The following is a 17,837-nucleotide window of genomic DNA, read 5'->3' on the forward strand; positions in this document are numbered from 1 at the left end:
TCGGCTGGTACAGTGCTCTGCCCTCTGTAAACACTCGGCAAACACTACCAGGAGAATCGAGGCCCCTTCTATTCAATGATGGAAGTATTTGAAAGCATAAATTTGTTACCTCATGGTGAGTTGGGCAACTTGCTCGGTGAACTTGGCTTGATTACATTCTGAGGGAATGGATTCTGTGTCGCTAGAGGGTCGGAGGCTCTTTGGGCAGGTATTGTGAGCGGTGAGGGTAAAGGTGGCGTGGTCCTCTTCCTGGCTTGGGGAAGGGCTGTAGGATAGGACAGAGGCTTCTCCAGATGTGAGAGGTTGGAGAGGCTTTGCACAAACAACTGGACTAATGAGAAGCCTAGTGGAAAGAAGATGGGCCTAAGAATCAGGGGACCTGAGTTCTTATTCCAGCTCTGCCCCTCGCTTGCTTTGTGACTTTGGGCAAGTCACTTAACTTCTCTATGCCTTAGTTTTCTCAAGTGTACCCTAGCCCTTAGAGCAGTGCCAGACTCAGAATAATAACATTGGATTTAACAGAGTGTTATACCTGGCAAACTGGGAAAATGTCAGCAGCTCAGTCCACTAGCTGGGAATGCTGGAGGAAATCTTTGGCATGGCTGAAGTCTCCAGTTCCCAAATCATCTGAGTGGCTGGGTATGCCCTAACAGGTGTTTTCTAAAGGGTCAGGGCAATTAGACACCTGGAGTGCAGTGCAATAAACTTTGGACTGTGGTGACTATGGGCAGGGGCTGTGTGGAATCCCCAAATTTACCCTCAAACCCCTGGAATCTGGGATCCTCTCTGAGTCCCTCTATCCAGGACTTTCGGTTTTAGAGAAGCAATGTGGTCTAGTGTGTAGAGCATGGACCTGCGAGTCCGAAGGACCTTTCTGATCCCAGCTCCTTCTCTTATCTGCTATGTGACCTTGGGCAAGTCACTTAACTTTTCTGTGCCTCGGTTCCCTCATTTGTAACATGGGGATTAAGACTGTAATCCCTGTGTGGGACATGGACTGTGTCCAATCTGATTAGCTTGTATCTACCCCAGTGTTTAATACAGTGCTTGGAATATATTAAGTGCATAACAAATACAATAAAAAAAAAACCTTTCAGGTCATTGGTTCCCCAATTGAGAATTGTCAGGAGTCTGTTCTCCAACAAATGCATCTGCTCTACAAGCAAATTTCAAACTTGTAAGTGCATCAAAAAAATTTCTATTGTTCCAACTGTCCTAGTGCTTTGACAAATGTTCTCAGGGTCCTCACAGGGCAGAGGAAAATGGGCCAGCAGGCATCTCCACCGGTCATATTTGGCTACAGAAATGGGTGCCAATGGGTTTGGTTGTCTTTCCTGCCCAAGAGCAAATATTTGCAATAAGGGTTTTCCAGCTGGAACAGAATGAAACTGTTTGAATGCTTTCAAATCAAATTTTGCTGGGTAAACAAATGGGCAGAGGGTAGGGCTGCCAGCAATTATGCTATGGGAAAAATAATAATAGTGATGGTATTTATTAAGCACTCACTAGGTGCCAAATTTTGTGCCAAACACTGGGGTAGATAGTACGATCAGATTGGACACAGTCCCTGTCCTGCAGGGTTCACAGTTTGAGAGGAAAGTAAAGGGTATTGTATCCCCATTTTACATTTGAGGGAACTGGGATACAGAAATGTTGTGACTTGCTTAAAGTCATACAGCGGATAAGTGGGAGAATCGTGAATAGAAACCAGGACTGCTGCCTCCCAGTCCCAGTCTCTTTCAATCTTTAGCAATGTGATTCCTAAAAGAAAGAGAGATTGAGTGAGAGAGAGAGAGAGAGAGAGAGAGAGAGAGAGTGTGTGTGTGTGTGTGTGTGTGTGCAAGGAATAATAATAATAAATGTAATAATAATAAATAATAATCAGGTTGTCCCACGTGGGGCTCAAAGACTTAATCCCCATTTTACATATGAGGAAACTGAAGCACAGAGAAGTGAAGTGACTGGCCCAAAGTCACACAGATGACAAGTGGCGGAGCCGGGATTAGAACCCACGATCTCTGACTCCCAAGCCCGGGCTCTTTCCACTAAGCCAAGCTGCTTCTCTAATTCATATATACATACATAGCTATAATATAATATATACATATCTATATAAGTAGTTCATTAGATTCGCCTATGAAGGTATGAAGAAGCTGTTTAGGGAGAGAATCACAGTTGCAACCACACAGTGCGCACACACAAAAGCTGTTGTGCCGTGATGTTTGTTGTTTGTTGTACCTGATGCTGTTTTTACTTTGGCCTCCCTGTCTCCCAGTCCTTTTGAAATTCTGCTCCAAAAGAGTCCATCAATCAATGAGTGGTATTTATTGAGAGCTTACTATGTGCAGGGAACTGTTAGGCACTTGGGAGAGTACAACACAACAATATAACAGACACATTCCCTGCCCACAACGAGCTCACAGTCTAGAGGGGAAGACAGACAGCAATATAAACAAACAAGTTATGGTATGTACATAAGTACTGTTGGGTGGGAGGTGGGAGAGGTGAACAAAGAGCACAAGTCTTTGTTCACAAAGAGCGCTGGAGAAGCAGTGTGGCTCAGTGGAAAGAGCATGGGCTTTGGAGTCAGAGGTCATGGGTTCAAATCCCAGCTCTGCCAACTGTCAGCTGTGTGACTTTGGGCAAATCATTTAACTTCTCTGGGCCTCAGTTACCTCATCTGTAAAATGGGGATTAAAACTATGAGCCCCCCTATGGGACAACCTGATCACCTTGTAACCTCCCCAGTGCTTAGAACAGTGCTTTGCACATAGTAAGCGCTTAACAAATACCATCATTATTATTATTATTATTAAGTCACTGCGGCACAGAAGGGAGTGGGGAAAAAAAGAAAATGAGTATTTAGTCAGGGAGGGCCTCTTGGGGGAGATGTGCCTTCAATAAGGCTTTGAAGGTGTGGAGAGAAATTGTCTGTTGGATATGAAAAGTGGGGGTGTTACCGAGCTATTCCTTTCTTGGTTACAGTATACCACACTAGCCTGTCAGTGGTAACTGACTCCTGGTTTACAGCGGGTGACGTTCTTGGGGCTGCACTCTGAGAAGTCAGTTAGTCAATCGTATTTGTCAGATGTATTTACTGAATATTTACTATGTGTGGAGCACTGTACTAAGCTCTTTGGAAAGTGCAATATAACGATATAAGAGATATATTCCCTGCCCTCAACGAGCATCATTCATTCAATTGTATTTATTGAATGCTTACTGTGGGCAGATCCCTGTACTGAATGCTTGAGAGAGTACAATATAACAGACACATTCCCTGCCCACAACTAACTTACAGTTAGAGGGGGAAGCCCACAGTCTACGGGGAGGAAAACCAGCACGACTTCCAGCATGAGTGCTGAGAGGTTCCTGGGACGGACTGTGTTAGGACCTCTGCATTTCATTTCCTCTTTTGCAGCATTAGATTGCCAATCATTTTCCCCACTTTCCCTCCTGAATGACCCGACTTGAACATTAACTATTCTGTGCCTCAGGATCCCAGGCAGGAGCTTCTGCCTGGGAGCCCCACCCTGTGTTACCTGACAGAGCGGAGCATGTCGAGGCACACCCCGCCAACCAAGGACCTTTGCACACTGAGGCGTGATGGGATCCCGGCCATGAAACAGCTTGGCCTAGTGTATAGAGCTTGGCCCTGGAAGTCAGAAGGACCTGAGTTCTAATCCCAACTCTTCCATTTATCTGCTGTGTGACCTTGAGCAAGTCTCTTTGCTTCTCTGGTGCCTCAGTTACCTCATCTGTCAAATGGGGATTAAGACTGGGAGCCCCATGTGGACAGGGACTGTGTCGGACCTGATTAGCTTGTATCTAACAAGCTTAGAACAGCGCTTGACACATAGTAAGATATTGTTAGTTCTGGGAAAAGTATGATTCTGTAAAATAATTTAATCTGTTGGGAGGTTTATCCTATGCAGACATGGCACAGGATTCATCAACATCATATCATCATCATGTGCGCTTAGTACAGTGCTCTGCACACAGTAAGCACTCAATAAATATGATTGAATGAATCATCAAGAGCATTTACTGAGCACCTGCTGCAGTAAGTGTATGGGAACATTTTATAGATGTAAAAACACATTCCTTGTCCTTGAAGGGAGGTAAGCAGACACAAATCGCCTAAACTGCAATAAGTAAAAGAGTGACAGCTTAGATATAAATTATTTTTTGAAAAAATCCAAAGTAAGCGATTCAGTAGCTAGCCAATAAAATAAACAGATCTTCAATTGGAATTAAGGTGGCTGTTGGGGTGGTATGACCAAGAAGGTGGGAATTAATCAGGGAATGTCTGTTGGAGGAGGTGACTTTTTCAGAGGTGAATTGATAGGTTTGAAAAAAGTGGTGGGAAGCTCCATGGGACTGAAAGGCATGAGCAACCCTGGCCTGAGAGGGGACAGTATGGAGCAAATTACGTTTAGAAGGTTTGCCTAGGAGAAGCATGGAGTAAGAAGAGCTGTCTGTCTCCCTCCGCTAGATAAGAGCAGAGAACCTGTCTCTTACTTCTGTTGTACTCTACCAAGGACAGTGTGTTAACCATAGTAGGTGTTCAATAGGTACCACTGCCTGACAGAAAGAGAGTGGATTGTTGATGGAGAGATTTGAAGCATTTGGTCAAGAATTTCTATTTGATTAGAGAAGAAATGGGGAGCACTGGAGATGCTTGAGGATTTGTGGTCATGTCTAACTCTTTCCAGTGACCAAATGGCCCAGGAAGAGAAGAAAGAGGTCCATCTGATGAATCTCCTTTTGGCAACTGAACGCCTTTGCGTACTGCCAGCACTGTACATTCTAAGGTAGATATAATAATAATAATAATAATAATAATTGTATTTAAGTGCTTACTATGTGCCAAGCACTGTTCTAAGCACTGGGGTAGATACAAGGTAGGGCTCACAGTTTTAATCCCCATTTTACAGATGAGGTAACTGAGGCACATAGAAGTTAAGTGACTTGCCCAAGGTCACATAGCAGACAAGTGGCAGAGTCAGGATTAGAACCCACAACCTCTGACTCCCAAGTCCGTGCTCTTTCCACTAAGCCACACTGCTTGGAGGAAACATTGACCACACTCGGACACGGACACACACACACACACACACACACACACACACACACACACACACACACACACACACACACACACACACACACACACACCCCACAGACATAAAGGATCAGACAGAAGATGAGCCAGCTGCAAATCACACTGTCCATTCTACAAATTGAAAGTGGTCACCCTAGGTGGGGCCGGCAGGACGTCTCTCTGAAACTTACCCCCCTGATTGGGGACCTTTGGCAATTTTGTGTGTGTTGCCACAGTGATTGTGGGAAAAGTCTGTGTGCTCAGGGAGACTGGACATGAGGCCACCTGTTCAGAAGGGCCTGAAATCACCCCATTACCTTTCACCCTGTGAATTAACCTTCCCACTTCCTTATTTTCTGGTATAATTGATCTCCAAACCATCCCACTTCATTTTCCACCTCATTCCAGGTCTTGGGCATGGAGGAGCTGGCCCTGGGAGATATGTGAGTGTGGGTGGCACTGTGTCTTTCCACCTTTGTGGTTAGCTGGCTATGGCTAGAGAGCAGTGGCTAGCTGGCTGTAGGTCTGCCCTTCAGTCCCTTCACGCCTCCCACTTCACTACTTGTGCAAGGAAGGGGAGGCAGTGTTTGTGCCATGATCCTGTGCCTGATTTGTATACATATTATTGGTATATATCATAGGGAATATGGTTGTCAATCAATCAGTGGTATGTATTGAGTGCTTACTATGTGCAGAGCAGTGTATTTGATGCTTGGGAGAGTACAGTAGGACAGAATTGGTATTGAAAAATTCAAAGAAGACACCATTGACAATGAAGGGTGGTGATAATAATAATAATAATAACAATAATGGTATTTAAGTCCTTACTCTGTGCCAGGCACTGTACTAAGTGATGAGTGTGTGTTTGTGGCTGAACGAGCAAATGTGAGACCTACAGTTCTAACTGCATTGTGCACCCAAAAAGGATGTTCCTTTGTTGTCTTGTCATCATTATCAATGGTATTTATTGAGTGCTTACTATGTGCAGAACACTGTACTAAAGACTTGGGAGAGTGCAACAGAGTTGGTAGACTCATTTCCTGCTCACAAATAGCCTAAAGTCACGCTTAAGGTTCAAGGCACCTGGTGCTGATTTCTCTTGTGCCTCCTTGTCTCATTATATGCAAAGTTTGTTCATCAGAGCCACTCCCTTCCTGATGATAATGTGGCATGCAGGTCTCTCCTTGGCAACTGACTCTCAATTTTCACCTAGGAAGTAACACTGTCTAAGGCTTGTTTTACCTTGTCCTTAAAACGCTTCCTCTTCTTCCTGGCTTTCGGTTTCCCAGTTTCAGTTTTCTTTTCAGCAGCTGTTTGGGTAATCTCATAGGCCAGCTACAGATATAAAATTCCAGGAACACGTTACTGAAACTTCCCTTCCACACTTATTTTTATGCATATAAATGAATCATGACTACTCAAATATCAAAAATTAAAAACCAGCCTGGATGTTCCTTGTCCTTCCCTGACTAAGCCCTCTTTTCCTTTTCTTCAGTTCCCTTCTACATCACCCTAACTTGCTCCCTTTATTCATCCCTCTTCCCAGCCCCACAGCACTTATGTACATACCTGTAATTTATTTATATTAATGACTGTCTCCCCCTCTGGATTGTAAGCTCGTCTTGGGCAGGGAATGTGTCTTTTACATCATTCTGTTGTTCTCTCCCAAGCACTTAGTACACTGATCTGCACACTGTAAGTGCTCAATAAATACAATTGACTGACTTCTGGGAGCAACTGGTGTCCGTCCTTCCATCCATTTCTAGTGACATTCATAAGTGTTTTATTTGGAAACTCTGTTCATCATGGTACAAGCAATAAATGTAGCACAGCAGTGGAACTTACACTAAGTAAGAACCTCGTAAGGAAGCACGTGAAAATGATCTTTGTGGAAAATCACAGACCCTAAACAGTTTTTGAACTTGTTTTCACTCCTGATTCCTCAATCATCCCTTGCTCCTGAGCTGTTGTGTTCCTCTCCCAGGTGCTTGGAAATATAGGTGCTACCTCTTAGCTGGAAGATACAGAGGTGGGAGTTGAGGCAGAGGGACGATGGACACCTAAAGTAAAAATACTGGACATGATAGCAGCAGTAACAGTAGTATTTGAGTGCCCAGTTAGTGTGGTGCACTATGCCAGACACTTGAAAAGTACAGAATAAAGAAGTAACAGGCCTCCTGCCCACAAGGAGTTTACACTCTACTGCTGTGCCAGTACTGGATAGGGGAAGCACCACAGCGTAGCAACCAGCACTTACAACAGTGCTTGGCACATAGTAAGTGCTTAATAAATGCCATTATTATTATTATTAGTGGAAAGAGCCTGGGCCTAGTAGTTAGAGGACCTGGATTCTAATCCCAGTCTGCCACTTGCCTACTGTGTGACCTTGGGCAAGTCACTTCACTTCTCTGTGCCTCAGCTAGCTCATCTGTAAAATAGGGATTAAGACTGTCAATGCCATGTGGGACAGGGATTGTGTCCAACCTGATTAGCTTGAATCTACCCCAGTCCTTAGCACAGTGCCTGGCACACAGAAAGCACTTAATAGATACCATAAAAAGGGAGGGGGACAGATCAGCTGAAAAATGAACTGCCCCAGTATAAAACTGGTTAAATGGCCACTCTAAACCACAAATTTTCCCCTTTAAACAACCCATTCTCAAAGGTGAGTGGGAGATGAGGAAGTCAGAGTGGCTATTCTGAGTGAGGTGTTTTGACCAGAAGAAGGAGGGTCTTCTCCTCCTAACAACCTCCTCAGGGCTTTAGCTCCAGTTCCACATTTATATATCTTGTTATCACCCAAAGTGCTTCTGGCCATATAACCTTATAATAATAATAATAATAATAATAACAATAATAATAATAATAATTGTGGTAGTTAAGTGCATACTAAATGTCAAGCAGTATACTAAGCACTGGGGTAGATACAAGAAAATAGGTCTCACATGGGGCTCACGGTCTAAGTAGGAGGGAAGAACAGGTTTTGAATCCCCATTTTGCTGATGACGGAACTGAGGCAGAGAGAAGTTAAGTCACTTGCCCACGGTCACACAGCAGACAAGAGGAACCCAAGACCTCCAACTCCCAGGCCCATGTTCATTCCACTAGGCTACATTGCTTGTATAGGCCACTCTTTTAGAACTTATTCATATATCCATCTTTAAATTCTCTTCTTCCCCGTATCAGTGATTTAATTTGTGTCTGTCTCCCATACCAGGTGTAAGCTCCTTGAGGGCAGAGATTTTGTCTTCTAACTCTATTGTACTCTCCCAAGCCCTTAGTATTTAGTACAGTGCTCTGCACAGAACACTTATCATTAATTAATTGATCAACTGATTTTAGGGTGGCTAATGGACTTGAGAGTTGGCTGATCCGGCTGGATCCTGGAGGAATGGCCTGACTGAGGCTGGGGCTAGGGAGTCTGGGGCTGAGGAGCCCATCCTGAGCACTCAGTACTTTTCGTATCAAGTGTAAAGTTCCTCCAGTACTGAGACTGCATGTTTTCGACTGAGTTGAAATCTGAGCCGAGGAAATTTGTGCTGGTTGTGTTGCAAGAAAAACCTTCCTGTTTCTGAGTACTTGGATAGGGGTGATGAATTCTCAAGGTCCGGAGCATGTGCCGATCCATGGAGAAGGTGTCTCTGGGGGGAGTATCATAGAATTGCCTTGGGGTATTGAGGGTTAGTAGAGGCTCAGCATGGGGAGGGTTTTTTTGAACACCAATGGGCTCAGAACAAAGGTCGCAGTCTAGAGCATTCCCTTCCATCCCACTGTGGTCATTGTCGTTTCCTTTTTAGGAGATCACGTCCTCTGTGACAATCCTGGAGAACGACCAACTCCCCCTAACCACCACCTTACCCGTTACAGATCGTCCCTGGCTTCCCCCTTCATACACCCTTGCCTGTACTTGCCACTCACACACACCTTCTTTCTGGACTCTGACAGAAAAAAAAACAATTGAAAGGAGCAGCCTCTAGCAAGCTCCAACTTGCTGCTCAGTTTGCTCTGCCTTGCTGAGCAGCGATCAGATCTGCCATGAGCGTGGGGACTCAGGCTCTTCTTCCTGATTCTCTCGGCTCTGGCCAAAAAGTGTCTGTAGCCCTCCACCTTGCTGCCCAAAGTGAAGAACTAAGACTATATGAGCAGCCCAGTGCCCCCCAGGGTGGGTTTGCCTGCACTTGATCCAGGGGTTCTGCTATTTCCAGGACAGTGCAGGGAATCAACTCTACAGCTTGCAACCTGGCACAGGGAGTGAAGCAGTCCACTAGGCATGAAATAATAATAATGATAATAATGATGGTATTTGTTAAGTATGTACTGTGCATCAAGCACTATTCTAAGCGCTAGGGTAGAGACAAGATTGAGAAGCAGCGTGGCTTAGTGGAAAGAGCACAGGCTTGGGAGTCAGAGGTCATGGGTTCTAATCCAGGCTCCACCACTTATCAGCTGTGTGACTTTGGGCAAGTCACTTAACTTCTCCGAGCCTCAGTTATCTCATCTGTAAAATGGGGATTAAGACTGTGAGCCCCACATGGGACAACCTGATTACTTTGTATCTACCCCAGCGCTTAGAACAGTGCTTGGCACATAGTAAGTGCTTAACAAATACCATTATTATTATTATTATAGTCAGGTTAGACACAGTCCCTGTCCCACATGGGGCTCACAGTCTTAATCCTCATTTCATAGAAGAGGAAACTGAGGCACAGAGAAATTAAGTGACTCGCCCGAGCTCACACAGCAGACAAAAGACAGAGCTGGGATTAGAATTAGAACTCAGGTCCTTCTGACTCCAAGGCCCACACTTTATCCACCAGTCCCCCTTTCCCCCCTACCACCCGCCCCCACATACACACATCTGGGTCCATGTGACCCCAGATACACACATGCCCTCCATTCATGCCTATAGGTAACTATGAATACATCTGTCCAGTCACCCACCCAGATTCACACAGCTTTCTCCATCCAACATATTGGACTCTCTTTCAGGACAGGGTGAACACTCCCTCCACCCCACTCCTGGATTGTGTCCTTGTGGTGACTCTTCTCCAAATTTTTCCTGTGGGAGCTAGAGTGCAGGGCATGCTGGGATCTGTCTGAATTTGCACCGTTGCTGACCTGTGTGAGCAAGAGCTTTTTCACACGCCGGTGATGTGTAGATGAGTTGGCACAGCTTGTGGCCACATGTCACCCTGAATGGTAGTGGAGTCGGTTCTGGAGTAGTTAAACCGTGCTCAGGGAACCATGGAGGAGTCTGGGGGATGGGAGCATGATGGGCATCAGTCCCAGGAACAGGACCAAGGGAGATTGAACAGCTGTCTGGGGTGCTTTGGGACCTACAAGGAGACAGAGAGTTATACAGAATGACCCCAGAAGTCCCTTCTGCGTCTCGGGCTGCATAGCATGAAGTCCTGGCTAGGTTTGAAGACTGAGAATAACATCAGGGCTTGACCATCCCATTCCAACAATTACCTAGTGGATAGATCACGAGCCTGGGATTTGGGGTCTGATCCCTTCTCCTCCACTGTGTGACCTTGGTCAAGTCACTTAACTTCTCCATGACTCAGTTACTTCATCTGTAAAATGGGGATTAAGACTGTGAGCCCCACGTGGGTCATGGACTGTGTCCAACCTGATTAGTTTGTATCTGCCCCAGCAGTTAATAAGCGCTTAACAAATACCATTAAGTAAAACAATAACTTCTCTGGGCTTCAGTTTCTTCATCTATAAAATACTTGTCCCTCCTACTCAGACTGCGAGCGGTATATGGAACAGGAACTGTGTCTCGTCGGACTGGTCTTTTCTCTACCTCTGCACTCAGTGCTTAGAACAGTGCTTGGCACATAGTAAATGCTAAAGAAACACCATCATTATTATCATTAGGACAGTGCTTGACACTTAGTAAGCACTTAACAAATTCCACAATCATTATCTTTATTATTGTTAGCAGGATCCTTGTCAGTGCAGCTATGCTCAATTAGAAGGCCAGATGCTGAACCTTCCAGAAAAATTAGGAGCAGAGAGAACAAGGTCAGATGCTGAGCCTTTGGGAATAAATGAGGGGCAGAGAGAACAGGGCACATGGAGCTCTCAGCTCTGAAGCCTTGAAGTGTCAGCCAGGCCAGCATAAGAGAAAGTTCGGAATCAGTGTCTCGTCTGTTCCCCTGAAAGTTTTAACTCTCCCAAGCCTTTGAAGACAGAGTGGAGGCTGGAAAAACAAGTCTTTCTTGTTTTAATTAAGAAGGCACCCAATAACTGGCAAGCAGAGCAGATTTAAAACAGGAAACCTGGTCTGGGACTCCTTTAGGAAACCTACACACCTCTGAGTAACCCAATTTCAGATATCCCTTTCTCACACTCAAAAACCAATAAAAAGTGCCTCTCGCCTGCTTCATTTTAATAACTAACTGGAGTGATTTTCTGTTTTTTGAATTGGTCTACTTTACAATATCCTCTGGAGTTATGCCTTAGAGAGATTCCCTCCCCAGGCCTCTGATGGCAACAATATTAGTGAGAAGCAGAGGGAAAGAGCAGAGACTTGGGATTCAGAGGACCTGGGTTTCAATCCTTGCTCTACCACTCGCCTGCTGCATGACCACTTTACTTCCTCATGTGTAAAATGGAAATTCAATAACTGTTTTCCCTCCCACTTTGACTGTGAGGCCCAGGTGTGCAGAGACTGTGACCAATCTAATTATCTTGTACTTACCCTAATGCTTAGCACAGCATTTGGCCTGTAGCATGCACCACTATTGTTATTATTAGTGAATGGGAGGTTGAGAGCTACCAGAAAAAACAATGAAACAGATGAACACCCTGCCATCTCATTTCGGTGCTGTCCTACCTGAAGCTAGGCTTCAATAAATGTCCTATGGAAATCCCTTCCAGACCAAGGAGGCTAGGATATTGACATGGAAACCTTGGACCTCCCAGCCTTGGCCTTAAGCCTGGGAGAAGAGAGAAAGTATCAGCTCTAGGTGATTGTTAGAGGATTGAAACGGTTGAAGACAGAAGGTCCTGCCGTGACAAATGGTGAATCCATTTTATGTCTGTTTTACAGTTCTTTTCCTCTGTCACACTTCCGGGACCCAATTATCTCCCAGAGCCAGCTTGAACTAGTGGAAAGAGTAATAGCAATAGTATTTATTAAGCACCTACATGGTGCAGAGTAAGCACTGTGTGTGTGTATGTGTGTGTATAAACAGATAACATATATATATATATAACATATAGAAACATAATATACTATATATAACAATTATCTATTGTTAATGGTTGTCTCCCCTTCTAGACTGTAAGCTCATTGTGGGCAAGGGAGTGTGTCTACCAACTCTGTTGTGTTCCCCCAAGTGCTTATAACAGTGCTCTGAACACAGTAAGCACTCAGTAAATATCATTGAGTGATTGTAGAGCACTGTACTAAGCCCTGGGAAAGAATACACAGGTGAGAATTAGACGCTGTGTCTGTCCCTCAGGGATCTCACAGTCTGAAAATAAAAAGAGGGGGGGAACTGATTACAGGTGCATAAAGAGAGACGAAACTCATCACTAAGACAACATAAAAATGAAAATAAAACCTCTGTAGGACACTGAAGCCAGAGGAGCAGATTTCAGGCTCCTCTCAGCTCAGAGTCCACAATCACACCCGCGGCCACAGTGAATGCTCCGGCAGCAGCAGACACGGTCCTCCTGAGGAGGCGGCACCATGCTGTGGCTGTTTTCCTCTGTCCCACCAGGGTGGTGGGAGGCAGATTGGATTGGAGGTTCCCCGGTGACGTGGAAGAGAGCAGGTGCTGGATCCCGGGGAGACCCTGTGGAGGAGGATGTCAAGGGCCCCGAGGGCTGTGTTGGGAGGTGGCAGATACCTGGAGGAGGTCCATGGCCGCCCAGGGGAGAAGTCAGAAGTCTAAGAGTCAGGAGACCTGGATACTAATCTCAGTCTTGCCACTGACCTGCTGGGTAACCATGGACAAGTCACTTAACCCCTCTGCGCCTCAGTTTCCTCATCTGTAAAATGGGTATGAAAATTCCTCTTAGTCCCAGATGGAATGGAGACTGGATCTGATCTGATTGTCTTGTATCAACCCTCGAATAGAGCACAAAGGAAGCAGTCAGTAGATGCTATCATAATCACTGTTAGATATCCTGGATTTCCTCACTGACCCTTCTGTTTCTGTTGTCCCTCAGAGTCTCAGGCAGTCCCTGATAATGGACGTCGCCACCCAGAAGTGCGTGTTGGCCTTTGCCCTGGTCCTGCTCTGGTACCCGCCCTGTGAGGGGGACCAAGGGGAGACCAGCTCCCCGCCTCTCCACTTCACCCACCTTGTGTACAACGCCTCCATCTATGAGAACTCAGCGCCCAAGACCTACGTGGAGAGTTACGTCAAAATGGGCATCTACCTGGCAAACCCCCAGTGGGCAGTGAGGTACCGCATCGCCTCAGGAGACCCCGCTAGCATCTTTAAAACTGAGGAACACGTAGTGGGGGACTTCTGCTTTTTGAGGATAAGGACGAAGAGCGGCAACACGGCCATACTGAACCGGGAGGTTAAAGAGAGTTACACGCTCCTCATTCAAGCCACGGAGAAAACCTCAGAGCTTGAGGCTTCGACTCACGTCAGAGTCCAGATCTTGGATAGGAACGATTTGAAGCCGCTCTTCTCCCCACCTTCCTACAGAGTCACCATCCCCGACAACACACCTCCCAAAAGAACCATCTGCACCGTCAGCACTACCGACGCTGACCTGGGTCAGAATGCCGGCTTCTACTATGCCTTTAACCCGCGGTCGGAGCTCTTTGCCGTCCACCCCACCAGTGGGGCGGTAACCGTCACCGGGAAGCTCAGTGCCGTCCACAGGGGCAAGCATGAGCTGCGGGTTCTGGCCGTGGACCGGATGAGGAAGATCGCAGAAGGCAACGGCTTCGGCAACCTAGCTAGCCTCGTCGTCCAAGTGGAGGTGGCCCTCAGGAAGCCGCCGGCCATTACGTTGGTAACGGTGACAGACTCTGACCTTTCCTATGCCACTTTGGTAGTGGAGGCTGGAGACGCCGAGGTTAGTGCCGTGGACATCGTGGACGGTGACCAGGGGAAGCATTTCCGGGTCGTCGAGCCGGCCGTCGGGAGCGATAAGTTCACTGTGGTGTCAGTCAGGGAGATTAACTGGATGGAGCATTCCTTGGGATTCAACCTCAGTCTCCGAGCCAGAGACAGGAGCAGACCCCCTCTGTATTCCCAGATCCAAAGGGTCCACTTCCCCCCTTCCAAGCTCATCTCAGCACGGTTTGATCAGGATGTCTACCGAGTGCACCTCAGCGAGTTCTCCCCTCCCGGAAGCCGCGTCGTGATGGTGAGCGTTTCTCCGGTTTTTCCCAACCTGAGGTATGTTTTGCAACCCACCTCAGACATCACGGGGTTCCACCTCAATGCCCACACGGGACTGATCACCACCACTAAGCCACTGGACTTTCACGAGCGGTCCCACTATAAACTTACTATTGGTACCTCTCCCGGACAGACCTCCACCACCGTCTTTGTGGACATTGTTGACTGTAACAATCACTCCCCGTTGTTCTCCCAGTCTTCCTATCATGGGACCTTTGATGAAAACATCCCTCCCGGTACCAGCGTCCTGACCGTGACAGCCACGGATGACGACAACGGTGAGAACGGTTTCGTCACCTACTCCATCGCCCATCCGAAATCAGTTCCATTCTCCGTAGACCCCTACTCAGGGATCATTTCCACTTCCAAGGCCATGGATTATGAGCTCATGCAAAGACTCTACCACTTTCAGGTCTGGGCTTCAGACTGGGGCTCGCCCTTTCGCCAGGAGACCGAAGTCTCCGTCTCCCTCATGCTCAACAACCTGAATGACAATTCTCCCATGTTTGAGAAGGCCAACTGTAGTGGGACCATCCCCCGGGACTTGCACGTGGGAGAACAGGTGGCCACCATGTCGGCCATCGATAGAGACGAGCTTCAGAGCCTCAAGTACGAAATCGTGTCTGGTAATGAGTTGCAGTATTTTGACCTGAACCATTTCTCTGGGGTGATTACTCTCAGACGCACCCTCCAGGGGCCTGCTGGTGCTCGGCCTCACTTCTCTCTGCAAATTACAGCCTCTGATGGGGAACACAATGCTCTGCCCACCACCTTGAATGTGACCGTGGCTGCTCCAGGCTCTCCGGTCCTCATGCAGTGTGAGGAAACCGGGGTGCTCCGGCACCTGACGGAGACCATCATTCACTCCATCCGGTCTCAGGTGCAGGAAGCGAACTCCGAAGAGTACATCTCCCTCAGCGTGTACCAGATCAACCGCCACGGGCCTCAGTTTGAAGAAGGCTTCCCCCGCAGCATAGACGTCATGGAGAATGTCCCTGTCAACAGCACCATTGCTCACCTCGCGGCCACTGACGGTGACTCAGGGTTCAACGGCATGCTGGTCTACAGTCTGGCCGAAGGGAATGAGGCAGGCTGCTTTGATATCGACCTGGAGACTGGTCTGCTCAGAGTTGTTGCTCCACTGGACCACGAGGCCGCCAGTTTTTATGTCCTCAACGTGACGGTGTATGACCTGGGCATCCCACAGAAGTCTTCTTGGAAGCAGCTGACAGTGAATGTGGGGGATGCCAATGACAACGTGCCCAGGTTTCCCCCGGGTGGGTACCGGGTGGGGATTCCTGAAGACACCCAACCAGGGACCACTGTCATGCGGCTGAGTGCGGATGATGCCGACAAGGAAGACAATGGCAAGGTCAGATATGCCCTCCTGACACCCAGCGACAAGTTCTCTGTTCACGCTGTCACCGGGGAGCTGGTGGTCACGGGGTCGCTGGATCGGGAGTCTTGGCCCCGCTATGTGCTGACGGTGGAGGCTCGAGACCAGCCCACCGTGGACCCCCTGTTGTTTTCGGTCACAGACGTGGTGGTGACGTTGGAAGACGTCAACGACAACTCTCCACGGTGCATCCCGCAGCTGAACCAATTGAAGGTCCCCGAAGATGTGCCCCTTGGGACCCTCATCCTGTTCCTGGAGGCCTTTGACCCAGATGCCGGCCCTGCGGGGGAGGTGAAGTACACCCTGGTGGATAACGCTCAGGGGACCTTCCAGGTGGACAGGTGGACAGGTGCCGTGACCCTAGAGAGGGAACTGAACTTCGAGATGAGGGCCCTGTACAATCTGACAGTGGAGGCCAGTGATGGTGGGAAACCCCTCTCCCGCTCTTCCACCTGCTATGTGGAAGTGTCCGTTCTGGATGTGAATGAAAACCTGCACCCTCCTCAGTTTGCCTCCTTCGTGTCCAGAGGCTCCGTGCAGGAGAACAGTCCCCGAGGCACATTGGTCATGACCACTGCCGCCCAGGACCCTGACCCGGGCAGAGACGGAGAACTGCGGTACTTCCTCCGAGAGGGCACCGGCCTGGCCACCTTCAGCGTCGACCGTGAAACGGGTACGAGGGCTCTGTGGGGTCCGTGGGAATGGAGGGCAAAGGTGACCCCAAGAAGGCAAAACAGAGATGGCTGCTAGGACCCTGCTGCCACTGGGAGAAAAATGGCCACACCAGACCCCTGGACATGATGATGAAAGTCACGGAGGAGGCCCCGGGAGTCCCTGGGCTTCTAATTTTAGAGCTAGAGCATAGGCTTTGGGGAGTCCCAGTGGACCTGCTTCAAGCTGCAAGACTGAAAGTCCTGGAGTTTGGGAAGTTCTCCTCATTGGCCCCAAAATACCCTGTACTTCCTGTGGCCTGGGAGTCAGAGGACCTGGGTTCTAATCCCAGCTCTGCCACTTGTCTGCTTTGTGATCTTGAGCAAATCACTTAACTTCTCTGTGCCTCAGTTACTTCGTCTGTAAAATGGGGATTAAGACTGTAAGCCCCATGTGGACTGTGCCCCACCTGATTAGCTTGCACCTATCCCAGTGGTTAGTACAGTGCTTGGCACATAGTAATAATAATAATAATAATGGCATTTATTAAGCGCTTATGTTGTGCAAAGCACTGTTCTAAGCACTGGGGAGGTTACAGGGTGATCAGGTTGTCCCACGGGGGGCTCACAGTCTTAATCCCCATTTTACAGATGAGGTAACTGAGGCACAGAGAAGTTAAGAGACTTGCCCAAAGTCACACAGCTGACAGTTGGCAGAGCCGGGATTTGAACCCATGACCTCTGACTCCAAAGCCCATGCTCTTTCCACTGAGCCACGCTGCTTCTCATAGAAAGCACTTAACAAGTACCATTAAAAAGAAAGAAAGAGAGAGAGAGCTAAATTGAACCTCAAATGGGTTTTTATCAACTCCAGGGGCCTGTGAGAATAGCACAATCTGCCTCTGTAAATCATCGCATTCCTGACCCCAGGTGGGCAAAGAGAAGAGGCAGAACCCTGAGGGAGGGAAAGAGGATGGAGGGGGGTGGGAAAGAAGAAAGGGAGGGAGAGAACAACACAGGATGGACTATAGTAAATGGTCAGTCATCAATCAGTGGTATTTTCGATTGCTCTACTGACTGCAGAGAAATCAATCAATCAGCTGTGTTTATAGAGCACTTAACTGTGTGCAGAGCTCTGTTCTAAGCATTTGGGAGAGTACAGTTGAGTTAGTAATCACAATCCCTGTCCTCAAGGAGTTTACAATCTAATGGAGAGCATGAGACGGCATATCTTCAGCATTTAAGAGCTTAAATATGTCTTTCAAATACCCCACAAAGTATATAATCCATTTGGGAACGATCAA

General features: G+C 47.6%; 1 protein-coding gene across 2 annotated transcripts in view; it reads left to right on the forward strand.

The window, feature by feature from the left end:
- FAT2 (FAT atypical cadherin 2) overlaps positions 1–17,837 on the forward strand; it is a 105,954-nt gene that overhangs the window by 22,958 nt on the left and 65,159 nt on the right. For both annotated transcript variants that reach the window (XM_038772090.1, XM_038772089.1), the window contains exon 2: positions 13,292–16,556. In XM_038772090.1, coding sequence (XP_038628018.1) covers positions 13,313–16,556 — 3,244 coding nt within the window. In that variant the 5' untranslated portion in view covers positions 13,292–13,312. The remainder of the gene's footprint in view (positions 1–13,291; positions 16,557–17,837) is intronic.

The sequence above is a fragment of the Tachyglossus aculeatus genome, chromosome X1 (assembly GCF_015852505.1).
Source record: "Tachyglossus aculeatus isolate mTacAcu1 chromosome X1, mTacAcu1.pri, whole genome shotgun sequence".
Classification (NCBI taxonomy): domain Eukaryota; kingdom Metazoa; phylum Chordata; class Mammalia; order Monotremata; family Tachyglossidae; genus Tachyglossus; species Tachyglossus aculeatus.